This window comes from Pan paniscus, chromosome 6, assembly GCF_029289425.2.
Source record: "Pan paniscus chromosome 6, NHGRI_mPanPan1-v2.0_pri, whole genome shotgun sequence".
Classification (NCBI taxonomy): domain Eukaryota; kingdom Metazoa; phylum Chordata; class Mammalia; order Primates; family Hominidae; genus Pan; species Pan paniscus.
In genome coordinates, this window is record NC_073255.2 from 34,706,582 (window position 1) to 34,721,800 (window position 15,219).

The window sequence follows — 15,219 nt, forward strand, 5'->3', positions numbered from 1 at the left end:
TTTGGGCTGTACCCAATGATGAAGGTTATCACCATCATTAATATTATTGCAGCAGCTAACATTTATTGAGGACTTACTACATGCCACTCAACTTAAATTCAACTCATTGAATCTTCTCAGTAACCCTGGAAAGTGGGTGTACTATTACTACTCCCATCTTACAGATGAGGAAACTAAAACACAAAGAGGCTATGCTACTTATCCCAACAGGAGAACTGCAATTCGGTGCCAAGCAGGTTGACTCCAGAGGTTGCCCTTTTACTCGCTGTATCATATTACATCTGAAGATAGAAAGGCCTAATATCTCACATAAGGTTATAGCATCCACCATTCCCATCCGTGTTTCTGAATACACCATCATCTTCTCTGTAAGGGGCCGGTGGGGGAAAGCTAAATCCACCTCCAGCACCCCCTGCGAGATCACCTACCACAGAGCTTTCAAGCAAGAGCCAGCAGGCTACAGCCTGGACCCCGACGCAGCAGCCTGGAGGTCAACTGCGAAATGGAAGCCTGCACATCATTGGTAAGTGGGTTGCACCCTCTGCCGCTTTGGCTGCCAGTAGGAAAGTGATTCTCCCAACCTCTGGAGAGAGAGTTTGCTGGCCACAGTGCTGCCATCTCAGGGTGCATGCTTCTTTCATGAACAGGGGCTCACTCCAGCACCAACCAGCCCATAGGTTCTGTTAAATAGGGTTCCTTTCAAGGCTTTCTGCATAGTTTCAAGGCCCACTGTCTAGCCTTCTAATTCAGATTAGAGAAAGGGAAGAAAAGCAGCATTTAAACTGTGTGTGTGCGTGTGCATGTGTGCATGTGTGTGTGTGTGTGTGTGTGTCTATGGAGAAATCAATGCATAAGCCTGAAAGAGTAGAATGATATGGATAAGGAGAAAGATACATAGAAGACTCACCAGGTAGAGGGACATTTTGAGTACAAGTATGGAGGTAGGAAGGAAAGTCACCTGGGGTCAGATGTGAAGCCGTGGAATCTTTCGATCCCTTCTGTGTGCTGGGCTAGTGTCTGACAGAGGCCCAGATCACAAAGCAGGGACTCAGCCCATGAAAGGGCCACAGGAGCCCTCCCCTCCTGCCAACACATCCCAGAGCAGAAGCTGTTTGCTTTGTGGAGCTCAGGTCCCACCCTAGACACAGGCCATGCTCCTCCATTCCCCAGTCATTCTGCCCACCTCTCCCTCCCCTCAAAACCCTCCCAGGAGCTTCTCAGGTGCTTCAGGCTGCTGGGGCTTTGCCAGTTCCTTGTTGGCACCAGGGTCCCCACCTCTGATTCTGGACCCTGGAGAGCCCCATGCCACTTCCACCCCTTTAGCAGCTTCCTTACGGTGTTATTGGTTGAAGTAAGTTCAGGTGGGTGACAGGGAGTGACTGGATTTCCCTCTTCCTGCTTCCCTCCATCCCAACCAACCAGTAAAACTTGAGAGGTGAATGGATGTCTTAGGGAGAATGGCCCTGTTGTTAAAATCCTTGCACTGAGCAGGCTAACAGAAAATGGTGGATGCAGTCAGAGTAATCTCTGTGCTCCTGGAAATGATCAAAACTTGGATCATGACAGTAACCTGAGTAACTCTTTCCATTTCACTTGTGTGCAGATGACTTTGAGTCTAAATTCACGTTCCATTCTGTGGAAGACTTTCCCCCTCCGGATGAATATAAACCATGCCAGAAGATTTACCCCAGCAAGATCCCCAGAAGTAAGTACCACCTTGATAAGACTCCTGGCATTTCCCGACCCTTCAAAATTAGGTGCCCACTGTGCATCAGTTGGTCACAGACTGTCTAAAGGATGATGTCATGATTTCACTGTACCACTGCAAGGATGTAGTGCTGTGCATAGTTCTGGAACTTTCAGGACATTGATTTCTCCTGATACCTAAGTGTTCATTTAGAGATTTTTATAGAACACTAACGGTAACTGTTTGGCATCAGATTTGGATGCCTAAACTTACCACTCATCCCTCTCCTCCGTGGGGCTTTTGATAAGGGAACTAACCAACCCAGGTAACAGCAAAATAGGATATTTTGCATCAATCACTGAGGAAGAACCTAAAAACCCCTAATTCAGAACTCTGGCAAATCGTGACATGGAGAATGTCCTTAGGTCAACGGTTCTCAACCGTGGCAACATATTAGAATGACCTAAGGAGCTTTTACAAATCCTGAAGGCCAGGCTACATCTAAACCACATAATCAGAATATGAAGGTGTCAGGATTTTTAAAAGCTGCCAGGTCATTCCAACATACAGCCAAGGTTGAGAATAATAGCCCAGTAAGGGCCCTCCTCCCCCTGATTTCATTGTGTGGTTGGACTTTAAGAGAGGACATTTAACCCAGCTTAACTGTTCAGCCTTAAGAGTAGAGAGATGAGCCAGGCATGATCCATGCCTGTAACCCCAGCACTTTGGGAGGCTGAGGCAGGAGGATCACATGAGGCCAGGAGTTTAAGGCCAGCCTTGTCAACATAGCGAGATTCCATTTCTACAAAATATTAGCCAGGTGTGGTAGTGCACACCTGTAGTCCCAGCTTCTTGGGAGCCTGAGGTGGGAGGATTGCTTGAGCCCAGGAGTTGGAGGCTGCAGTGAGCTATGATTGTGCCACTTCACTCCAGCATTGGTGACAGAGTGAGACTCTGTATCCACAAAAAAAAAAAAAAAAAAAGAGAGAGAGAGAATGAGGTGATGAGGTAGAAGAGCCAATTCTTGTCTGGTACTGGGCCAATCAGATTGGGCAGGAGCCAGAGTCAGCATTATAGAGTGAGTGTCAAATGCGTTCCCACCCCACGCCCTAAATAAGCCCCCATTCCAGACCTCTGTGGACCCAGATGGAAAATCAGTGTCCAGGGTTAGCCTAAGACCAGGAATCGTGAGCCAGGCTCTTTGCCCGTCTTCTTTCAGAGGGACCTTAGTGAAGTCCTTTCTGCAGAACTCAACTTCCTGCAGAGCAGAGGGAATGCAGGCCTGCCGTGTGCTCAGGTGGAGGGGGCGTGGACCTGCCCTGTGCTTAGGTGGAGGGAACCCAGGGCCCTGTGCTCAGGTGGAGGGGGCGCAGGCCTGCCCTGTGTTCAGGTGGAGGGGGTGAGGGCCTGCCCTGTGCTCAGGTGGAGGGGGCGCAGACCTGCCCTGTGCTCAGGTGGAGGGGATGCGGGCCTGCCCTATGCTCAGGTGGAAGGGGCGAGGGCCTGCCCTGTGCTCAGGTGGGGGGAATGCGGGCCTGCCTTGTGCTCAGGTGGAGGGGGCATGGGCCTGCCCTGTGCTCAGGTGGGGGAAACGCGGGCCTGCCCTGTGCTCAGGTGGAGGGGGCGAGGGCCTGCCCTGTGCTCAGGTGGAGGGGGCGAGGGCCTGCCCTGTGCTCAGGTGGAGGGGGCGAGGGCCTGCCCTGTGCTCAGGTGTGGGGAACACGGGCCTGACCTGTGCTCTGGTCGGGGGAAAGTGGGCCTGCCCTGTGCTCAGGTGCGGGGAACACAGGCCTGCCTTGTGCTCAGGTGGATGTTCATCTCTGGGTCCGCTGGGACATCTCTCTGCTGGCCTGTGTGGCTATACATTTAGAGATATAACCCTGTGTGCCCTTTCTAATAAAATGTAAACACCAACTGCTCTGAGTTGAGAGAGAGAGAAAGGGATCAGTATGAAGGAGGATGGAGGGAAATCCCACCCACTGAAGGTTAAATAGAACATGAAGGGCCAGCAATGGGGGAAGACAGGTGCTGTGTCCATCTCCCATCCTTGCTCAGTTCAGCGTGCTCACATGAACCGCCTGTCATACGCAGGCACCCTGTAGGCACCAGAGGCTGCAAAGTGTAAGAAACAAGCTCTCCTCCACCACGCACCCACCACCCTCCTGAGATAGATGAGAATTAGACCCCATAAGAATGTCTTAATCAGTGATTGTTTAGAGTGCCAAGGGGGTGCAGGTGAATGCTGGGGGCCTGAAAGCCAGAGAGAGAGGGTCACAGTTCCACGTGGGTGGGAAGGCATCCAGGCTGAGGACAGGACAGACCCAGGAGAGAGTGTGATTGTGCTGGGTGCATGTAGGAACCATCTGTCCCACGTGGTACATCAGAGCCCAAGGTGCCTGGCTAGATAAGACCATACAGACTGCCGGAGGTGCAAGGTTGGGAGTGTGTGTCCATATATAACACCCCTTTTCCCATCTTGTGAAATATGCACAGGAATCAGCTCGATAAAAACCTAAGTGTTTGTGTTCTTATTGGAGGATACAGCTTAGGTTCCCCAACAGCAGGCCTCCTAATACTGCACCCAGAATTAGGCTCCTTTACTCCCTCAGGCAACAGGACTCACACATGAGGAAACTGAGCCTGGCCCCCTGCAGTCACAGAGTGTGCCTCACGGGACTTTCCACATGGCAAGGAGAGCAGAGCCAAGGGACCCCCTTCATCAACAGGCAGCTGGATCTCATAGTGGGCCGGAAGGAGCCAGGCTGCACGGGGCTGCCTGCACATGAACCTACGGAGACAAGGAGATAAGGGTGCCTTCTAACAGTCTGTGTCCTGCCTAAGGCATTGGAGCGTGAACCTGTAAGCAGGGAAGAACTGTCAGTGAAAACACTAAATGACAGTTCCAGGGCCATCATGGACCCTGCAGTGGATGCTGTGGATGTTCATGCCCGGCACTGTTCTAGGTGCTTTGCATACCTTATCATTTGTCCTTAATGCAGAGAGTTTCCAGACAGGGAAAAGGCCAAGTGACTTGCCTAAAGCCTCACAGCAGATTAAAGCCAGAGCCAGGAATTTTGAACCCACACCTGTCTGAACCCAGGGCCAGTTCCATTTGGCCATGGTGAACTCTGAGAACAGACGTGATGAGATGCAGGTTGAGACAGATAACCAGTGGCTTGATCAGAGGAGGTAGAGACCAGGGTCAGGGAACCTGTTAGCCAGCTATTATAAGAGTCTGTGCTGGGAGGCCGAGGCAGGCGGATCACCTGAGGCCAGGAGTTTGAGACCAGCCTGGTCAACATGGTGAAACCCTGTCTCTACTAAAAATACAAAGTTAGCCGGGTGTGGTGGCGGACGCCTGTAATCCCAGCTACTCGGGAGGCTGAGGCAGGAGGACTGCTTGAACCTGGGAGGCAGAGGTTGCAGTGAGCTGAGATCGTGCCATTGCAATCCAGCCTGGGTGACAAGAGCAAAATTCCATCTAAAAACAAAAAACAAAAAAAAGAGTCTGTGCAAGGGAGGATGGATGGAGGAGGTCCTCAGAGTGATCAGGGTTTGGAGAAGCAGGTGCAGATGGGATCAAGGAAAGTGGAGGAGCCAGCGTCCCAGGAGTGCCTGCCTTGGGCTGGATGGAGGATGTGACACCAAGAAGGAACTGGAGGTTTCAGGGGGAGGCGATGGGATTCCTGTCATTTATGGTGAGGGGAGGTGGCTAAAGGGCTACAAGGGGGAGATGCCATGTGGCAGGTGGAGCACAGGGTATACAGGTCTGGGGCTGATAGGGTGGGGCAAGGGCAAGGACTTGATTTGCTGGCCATTAGTTTGGAGATGGAAATATAGAACAATGAAGGACATGGCCATGATGTCGCCCGGGGTGCGTGAAGTAGGTCTGTCTGTGTGACAGGAGGCTTTAAGCTGCCAATGAACAGGGTCAACTCAGTCCCTCCCAGACAACCAGGCCCGTGCAAGCATTTAATAAATGGGACTTGACTTTGGTGACCTAGACAGAAAGCTGAGGGGGGAGGTAAGGAATTCCTTTTATTATACTGTCACCAAGTTGTAAATCAAGAATGTATACTGTTTTTCTTAATTTAATTCAGTATACTTATTGGCAGTATTGAAATAACTGTGCCCTTGGAAAATGCACATGTACAGAATCCCAGCTACTGGCTCATTCAGGCTCCTTTCCTTCCCCTGAGGCAGGGTTTGCTGACTGGCCACGTTCATGCCATAAGCCCCACAGCTTTCCCTTACACCCACCTGGCCCCTGAAGGCTTTTTAATTGTAACCTATACCCTAAACCAGAGGTCAGCAAACATTTGCTGTAAAGGACCAGAGAATACATATTTGAAGTAATGTAGGTCTCGATTACAACTACTCAATTCTGCTGATTATTAAATCAATCAGCAGCCATAAATAATACATAAATGAATCGGCATGGCTGTGTTCCAATAAAACTTTATTTACAAAAACAGGTGTGGGCTGGATTTGGTCTGCTGGTCATGTTTTGCTGATCTGCCCTAAACCATTCCAGAAAACAGATTCCTAAAAACCTCTTTCTGCTCTTCAGTCTTTCCCAGTAATGTGCTGTGGGGTCCCTCAACCTTCAGATTCAGTCAGTTCTAATCTACAGCTAGCTGCATTTTATGCCCGTGGTGCTCACTCGCATCCTCAAGAAGAGAAGAAAAGCTACACCCCCTCACTGCACACAGCTTGCCAGGAGGGCGCAATTGGCAGTCTGTGCACCAAAAATAATCTCCTGATGTTTACAAAGAGCAGTTTTGTAAAGAGCCTATTAAATGAACTGACATTGTACAGACTTGAAAGGGCAAGTGCAATTTCAAAATTAAGATACTGTTTTAGATTGATGTGGCATCGGTGGACACGAAGTACTCCACTAGCCTCCCAGCAAAATTAAATATGCATGTTCCTGTCATCCCTGTGAGCCCTAGTGCAGAACCTTTTTAATTATATTAGTGTGAATCAGATGTGGCGTATGCCTGTCTGATTACATTTCTTCTTGTTCACTGTTGACCTGGCTTCCCAAGACAAGTTCTTCGTGGTCTGGGAGACAGTGTTGATTCCATCAGATGAGTGTGTTCTCATGCACTGTGGTCTCCTATGTGCCCTCTGTCCCCACCTGCTTGTTTGCTGTCTCTCTTTCTGACACACACACACATACAAGACACACACATGAGCACACACGCTTAGCTCTTCCACTAGCCATCATCACTGTCTCCACTCTGCAGGTGTTTGCTATTTTCTTCCATTGATTGAATGGCTTTGTTTAGTTTTGTGTTTTGTGTGTATTGTTTTTTGTTGTTGTTGTTGTTTTTTGCTTTTGTTTCATTTTTTTGAGACAGTCTCACTCGTTTGCCTAGGCTGGAGTACAGTGGTGTGATCTCGGCTCACTGCAACCTCTGCCTCCTGGGTTCAAGTGATTCTCCTGCCTCAGCCTCCCAAGTAGCACATGCACCACCACACCCAGCTAATTTTTGTATTTTCAGTACAGACAGGGTTTCATCCTGTTGGCCAGGCTGGGCTCGAACTCCTGACCTCAAGTGATCCGCCCACCTCGGCAACCCAAAGTGTTGGGTGGGTGAGCCACTGCACCCAGCCTAGTTTTTTTTTTCCTAATGTTTTAAAAATGCATTAGATTCCTCAATAAGTGAAACATATAATTACCATTATGACCCATCAATTCCACTCTTGGGTATAGGCTAAAAAGAATTTAAAACTAGTGTTCAAACAAGAACTTGTACACAAATATTCATAGCAGCACTATTCACAATAGCTAAAAGGTGGAAATAACTGATGAACACAGAAGCAAAATGTGGTGTAGCCATACGATGGAATATGATTCAACAAGAAATAGGATGGAAGCACTGATACATTGCTACAACATGGATAAACCTTGTGTTAGTTTGTTCTCACATTGTTATAAAGAAATACTTGAAACTGGGTAATTTATAAGAAAAGAGGTTTAATTGGCTCACAGTTCTTCAGGCTGTACGGGAAGCATAATGCCAGCATTTGCTTCTTGGGAAGCCTCAGGGAGCGTCCAGTCATGGTGGAAGGCGAATGAGGAGCACTTGTGTCACGTGACGGAGCGGAGCAAGAGGGAGAGTGTTTGGAGGAGGTGCCACACACTTAACCAGATCTTGCAACAATTCACTATCTCCAGGACAGCATCAAGCCATAAGGGATCTGCCCCCATGACTCAGACACCTCACACCAGGCCCCACCTCTAAATTGGGGATTACAGTTCAACATGAGATTTGGTGGGGACACATATTCAAACTATATCAAACCTTGAAAATATTATGTAAGTGAAAGAATCCAGAAACGAAAGGCCACATGTTGTATAATTTCATTTAGATGGAATGTCCAGAAGAGGCAAATCCACAGAGACAGAAAATAGATTAGTGGTTTCCAGAGAGAAGAGGAAGAAGGGAATGGTGAGTGAGTACTGATGGATGCCAGGCTTTCTTTTGGCAGCCAGGGCAACATAGCAAGACTCTGTCTTTACAGAAAAATTTTAAAAATTAGCCAGGCATGGTGGTGTGCTCCTATAGTCTCTGCTGCTGGGGAGGCTCAGGCAGGAGAATCATTTGAGCCCAGGAGTTTGAGACTGCAGTGAGCTATGATTGTGCCTGGGCAACAGTGAGATCCTCTCTAGCCTGCGCAACAGTGAGATCCTCTCTCTGAAAAAATTTTAGGCGGAGTACAGTGGCTCATGTCTCTAATCCCAGCACTTTGGGAGGCCAAAGCAGGTGGATGGCTTGAGCTCAAGAGCTCGAGACCAGCCTGGGCAACATGGCGAAACCCCATCACTACAAAAAAATACAAAAATTAGCTGAATGTGGTGGTGCATGCCTGTAGTCCCAGCTACCTGGGAGGCTGAGGTGGGAGGATTGCTTGAGCCCGGGAGGTGGAGGTTGCAGTGAGCCATAATGGTGCCACTGCACTCTAGCCTGGGTGCCAGAGCAAGACTCTGTCTCAAAACAAAAATTTTTTTTTAAGTTTTCCTTTTGGGGTGATAGAAACATTTTGAAACTACATAGAAGTGATGGTTGCACAACACTGTAAATGTACTAAATGTCACTAATGGTAAATTGTATGTTATGTGTATTTTACAACAATAAAAAGAAAGTGAACAAAAACTGTCAGTAGGAATTTTGGGAAAAATGCAAAGGTCACAAATATTTGTTAACATAATGATGGTATAAAGAATGACATCATCTTCCTATCAACAGATACTCACTGAGGCCCTTGCCCTTTGGAGAGATTTAGATAAACAAGTACCTCACATGTGCTTGAAAAATTCACATTTCAAACATAATTGTGGTTATATCCCAAGTCCTGAACAACTCCCCATTCTCCTCTTCCCCCAGCCCCTGGCAGTACCCTTCTACTCTCTGTCTCTATTAATTTCACTGCTCTAGGTACCTCATGTAAGTGGAATTATATAGCATTAGTTTTTTTAAGCCTGGTTTATTTTACTTAGCTTATGTCCTCAAAATTCATCTGTGTTGTAGCATATGTCAAAATTTATTTCCTTTTTAAGGCTGAATAGTATTCCATTGTATGGATGTACCACATTTTGTTATCCATTAATCTGTTGATAGACACTTGGGCTGCTTCCACCTCTTAACTTTTGTGAATGCTCTGAACATGGAAGTACAAATATCTGTTCAAGTCCCTGCTTTCAATACCCAAAGTAGAATTGCTGGATCGTATGGTAATTCCATTTTTAATTTTTTGAGGAAATGCTATACTGTTTTCATATCTACTGGGCCATTTTACACTTCTACCATCAGTGTGCAAGTGTTTCAATTTCTCTATATTCTCTCTGACAATTTTTATTTTCTGTTTTTTATTTTATCTTATTTTTATTGTATAGTGGCCATTCTAACAGGTGTGAGGTGTATCTCTTTGTGATTGAACTCCTATTTTAAAATAGAGTTACTTTACACTTAACAGTAAAAACACGCACCGTTATTTCCATTAGCAATGGAAACTCTCCATTAGGCACTGCAGTAATTTCAACAGTATGGAATAGTTCATGTCATAAAAATTAAAGAATTAGATGTCCCAAGACAGAGAACAAAACATACTGCCAGTAGGAGGGTATTTATTTCCATCTTTGCGGAAGGCAGCTGGGGAGTAAGAACCTCTGCCCTGATGAGCTTTCCTTGGTGAAGCCTGGTTTTTACTGCTGACCATACCTCTTCAAAAGCTGTCTTCCAGCACCCCACTCTTTTACCACAGCTTCTGTCCTTCCAGGACAATCCTTTATTTTTTGAACCCATGAAGGTACTGTAATGTCTATAAAGTATCTCTCTGGACCTACTCTGGTCCCTGAGCCATTTTTCTGCTCTTCTCTTAGCCAACACTGCCTCCACTTCCCCACCCCCCGTTCTCTCTGGAGCCAAGTCCTCCCAGGCTTTCTCCCCTCTGCACCATGGTAAGCGCTCTTACCAAGGCCACCAGTGGAGCTCCATGTTGCCAACTACAGTGTCAGAGGCTCTAGCCTCAGCCCGTCACTCCCTCTTTCTGAAACACTTCTTCATTTAGATTTTATGACAGCTCTCTCCTTTCTCCTTCCACTGTACACTGAGTCCTTCTCAGTTTTTTGTTACACCACACACTTCAGAGTCGTCTTTGACTTCTCTCTTCTACTCCTGCATCCAACTTACCAGTGAACTCGAGTGTCTCTCCTTGAAATGCACCCAGAATCTGATCTCTCTTACCTCCTCTGCCACTCCCATTCTGCCCTAAGCCACTGTCATTCCTCACCTGAATTGTTGCTGGAACCTGCTAACAGGATCCACTGCTTCACACTGCAGCCCAAGTGATTTGTCTACAGCCCAAGTTCAGTCACTCCCCTCCACTCAGAATCCTCCAGGGAATCCCCATCTCGCCCCAAGTCAACTGGAAATTCCTATCATGGTTCATAAGACCTACGTGAACTTCCTCCCTCCCCTTTCACCACTCTCCTCCTACCTCATTGTGCTCTAACAACACCTGCAATTTCCAGAACATTCCAAGTACACATTTGTTCCTGGGCTCTGCATTTGCTGTTCCTTCTGATACCTGGTTCTGAGTGATGATAACTACTTTTAATATATTGGTGTACATATTTCTGGTATTTTCTCTCTTTATTTGATCAATTTCTTTTCTACCTAAATATACAAACTATTTTTTACAAAATTTAGGTTTTATTTTATGTACTTTTTAGTATACTTTCTCCGAATATCCATGTGACTGTCTCCCTACTTTCTCTTGATCTTTGATCAAATGGTACCTGTCTTAGCTCAGGCTGCCATAACAAAATACCATAGACTGGGTGGCACAAACGACAGAAATTTATTTTCTCATGGTTCTGGAGGCTGAGAAGTCCAAGATCAAGGTGCTAGTCAATTTAGTTTCTGGGGAGGGCTCTCTTCCTGGCTTGCAGAGGGCTACCTTCTCACTGTGTGCACACTTGGTGCCACACAAGCTTCCTGGTGTCCTGTTTTATAAGGGCACTAATCCCATCATGAGGGTCCCATCCTCATGACTTCATTTGCACCTAACGACCTGCCAAAAGCCACACCTCCAAATACCATCATACTGGGGCTAGGGCTTCCACATATGAATTTTGGAGAAACACGATTCAATCCATGGCAGTAACTTATCAGAGAGGTCTCCCCTGACTACCCTGTATAAGACAGAAGCTCTTCCTGCCCTATCACTTTTTATTCTCTTTACACTGTTTTTTAATTGTCTTCAAAGCATTTATCACCTCCAGACATTATTTACCTGCTACTTGTCTGCCTCTGCAGTACAGTGTAAGGCCCTGAATGGCAGAGACTGCAGCAGTTTTTATTCACTGGCTTATTTCCAGCTCTCAGAATAAAGTGAGGCACACAGACACTCCTTACGTATTTGTTGAATTAATAAATTAAAATGTTCACTCATATATGCATTGCTGAACCATTTACATAATAAAAAATTTGGAAATAGCACACATCTCCAGTATTGGGGTTAAATAAATGGAGGCAGAGCCACACAATGGAACGCTATGTAACCATTACAAAATGGGGCTATCAAATATTTAGTGACATAGGAAAATGTTTACCTTTTTACGTAAAAACACCTTGTTATGTAAAAACAATACCAAAAAATGCATACAAAAAAGTATATAAAATAAAATCTACATTTTGTAAAAAATAAATTCATGTATCTATGCAGAAAAGGAGAAGTTGATCAAATAGAAGAGAGAAGAGACTAGAAATATGTACACCAAAATATTTTATTTATTTATTTATTCATTTATTTAGAGATTAGGTCTCACTCTATTGCCCTGGCTCGAGTGCAGTGGTGCGATCTTGTCTCACTGCAGCCTCCGCCTCCCAGGTTCAAGTGATTCTCCTGCCTCAGCCTCTTGAGTAGCTGGGACTACAGGTGTGTGCCACCACGCCCAGCTAATTTTTGTATTTTTAGTAGAGATGCAGTTTTGCCATGTTGGTCAGGCTGTTCTCAACTCCTGGCCTCAAGTGATCCGCCTGCCTCAGCCTCCCAAAGTGCTGGGATTACAGGTGTGAGCCACTGCACCCAGCCTGTACACGAAAATATTAAAAGTGGTTATCACTCAATGGTGAAAGTTGGGTGATATTAATTTTCTTTACTAATTAGTTCAAGTTTTTATAATACATGTGCATTGCTCTTAACAATCTTGAAATCTAATTTTTAAATTGCAAGTTGTCAGGAGAGAGAATATGATTAGCTCACCTCTGGCCCGAGCACCTGTGGACAGGAAGTGAGGTCCGCTGGTATGTAGGGTGACCTCTCTCAGAGACTGAGCGGGCTCAGTTCTCTACGAGGAGAGGAGGTTGAGGAAGGAGTGATGGAGGCTCTCATACCAGCCAAAATGATGACAGCAACAGTGGGGGATGAGAGGAAAGGCCAGATATGCAGTCTCTAAGGTTTAAACCTAGAAGACACTAGAATGATCATTTCCAATCACACTTGTCATTTCCTTCACTTAGAGATGATGAGAAGCCTTCAATGTAAGAACAAGAAAGGCCCTTTGAGGTCAGACAGCCCAACTCCTTCCTGTACAGCTAGAGAAGCCAAAGCAGAAGTAAAGTGGCCTGCCCTGTTTACAGCTGGTGGCAAAGCTGGGGCTAGAGTCCAAGTTCTCTGCCCTGGGGTCCAGCACTCCTTGCACCACATTGCACTGTCTCTCCACTCTGATGCCAGGGCAGCCCATAGCTTAGTCAGACGGTGTTGGCCCAGAGCTGACAGTTAGATTTGCTTCAAAGCCCCCTCCCTGGCTCACAGGAATTGCAGCCCAGGGCTGGTGGTTATGAATGGGAGGGAATTGCAGCCCAGGGCTGGTGGTTATGAATGGGAGGGAAGAGGAGCCATCTGTGGACAGGAGACGGAAGCAGTGTCCACTCAGCCTGCTCTTAAGTGCAGTAGGTGCTTGAGATTGAGGAGAGAGGTAAACAATATTTCTCCTGATGAGTTACAGTATCCCAAGTGTGAAAACCCCTGATTTGGTGAATCTGCAAAGCCCTTCTGTGGGAAGGGAGCCCATGTGAAGGACTACTTCAGCAGAATGGCTCTGCTTTTGAATTCTGAGATTCTGGTGGCATCTCATAAGGGAAAATCCCTTTAAGGGAATATTTGGATTAAAAGCACTCTGACAAACCCTGACTAAGTCCCGGCCACTCACTTCTAGTAGCAGTGATTTTTTTTTTTTTTTTTTTTACAAGACAGAGTTTGCCTTTCTGTTTTAGGGAGAAATTGATTCCCCTTTAATCTTCCCAATATTGTTTCTTGTCATATTTATGAAAACCAGTGGGAAGAGCCAGGTGCGATGGCTCATGTCTATAATCCCAACACTTTGGGAGGCTGAGGTGGGCGGATCGCTTGAGCTCAGGAGTTCGAGACCATCCTGGCCAACATGGCAAAACCCCATGTTTCTATTTTCATGTTTCTATTTTTCTATTTGAAGCCCCATTTTTTACTACCAAAAATATAAAAAAGTAGCCAGGTGTGGTGGTGTGCACCTGTAGTCCCAGCTACTCGGGAGGCTGAGGTGACAGGATTGCTTGAGCCTGGGAGGCAGAGGTTGCAGTAAGCTGAGATCATGCCACTGCACTCCAGAGCAAGTCCCTGTCTCAAAATAAAACAAAATAAAATAAAATAAAATAAAATAAAATAAAGAAAACCAGTGGGAATTGCTAACCTATGGTGAAGCCTATTTTATTGCCTAGTGGTTCCCAAACAGGGGAAATTTTGCCTCCCAGGAGACATTTGGCAATGTCTGGAGTCATTTTTGGGTTGTTACAAGTGGCCATAAGCAGGGGGCTGGGGTGTGCGACTGGCATCTAGTGCGTAGAGACCGGGGATGCTATTAAACATTCTGCAACACACAGGACCGCCCCCACAATAGAGAATTATACAGCCCAAATGTCAATAAAGCCAAGATTGCAGACCCCTGGCCTAGAAGGTCTTTCTGTAGTGGACAGGAGTTTCTTAAATCTAAGAACAGTCATTTCCAAGGCTACCCTCTCACATGGAATTAGACAAGGGGCTGTATATTAGTGATTTCTTCTTCTTTTTTTTTTTTTTTTTTACTTTTTGCTCAGTTAATAAACTAGCTAAAAATCTAGCAGTTACTATATATTTTGCTCTAAAATATCTTTATTCTAGAACAAGTGCACTCATTAAAAAGTTTTAATGAAAATTACAGTGCCCATTTGATTAATGTGTTATAAGTTTTAGAGAACCTTCTACGTGACAGTCCAATTTAAAAAATTGTACCTTACCTTAAAAGGTTTTTATAATGACTTATATATTATATATGTTGTAGAAAAGTTGAAAAAATATTTCTGAAGGGAGTTTTTTGGCCAGGCATGGTGGCTCATGCCTATAATCCCAGGACTTTGGGAGGCCAAGGTGCGAGGATCACTTGAGCCCAGGAGTTCGAGATAAGCCTGGCCAACATGGCGAAACCTTGTCTCTACTAAAAATATCAAAAAAATTAGCCACGCATGGTGGCAAGCACCTGTAGTCCTAGCTACTCAGGAGGCTGAGGAATCAGAATTGCTTGAACCTGGGAGGCAGAGGTTGCAGTGAGTTGAGATAGCACCACTGCACTCCAGCCTGTGGCAAGACTCTGTCTCAAAACAAACAAAAAAAAAGAGCGTGTTTTTTTTTTTAATGGTGATTCTACCACTTAGAAGGAAACATTTCAGAATATTATTATGTATTTCTCAATGAATTTTTTAAATAGTTGAGATCATTCTATTTATACAAATTCATTTCTCCAAAATGAGTCTTTGTAAATATTCAGTTTCCTGCAGGGTGCAGTAGCTCATGCCTGTAATCCCAGAATTTTGGGAGGCAAAGGTGGGAGGATCACTCGAGTCTGGGAGTTTGAGACCAGCCTGGGAAACATAGTGAGACCCTGTCTCTACAAAAAATTTTAAAAGTTAGCTGAATGTGGTGATGCACACCTGTGATCCCAGCTACTC

The 15,219-nt window shown here is 45.8% G+C and overlaps 1 protein-coding gene across 2 annotated transcripts in view; it reads left to right on the plus strand.

Annotated features, from left to right (window-relative positions):
* WIPF3 (WAS/WASL interacting protein family member 3) overlaps nucleotides 1-15,219 on the plus strand; it is a 112,077-nt gene that overhangs the window by 83,004 nt on the left and 13,854 nt on the right. For both annotated transcript variants that reach the window (XM_034963860.2, XM_034963861.2), the window contains exons 6-7: nucleotides 374-523; nucleotides 1,604-1,705. In XM_034963860.2, coding sequence (XP_034819751.2) covers nucleotides 374-523; nucleotides 1,604-1,705 — 252 coding nt within the window. The remainder of the gene's footprint in view (nucleotides 1-373; nucleotides 524-1,603; nucleotides 1,706-15,219) is intronic.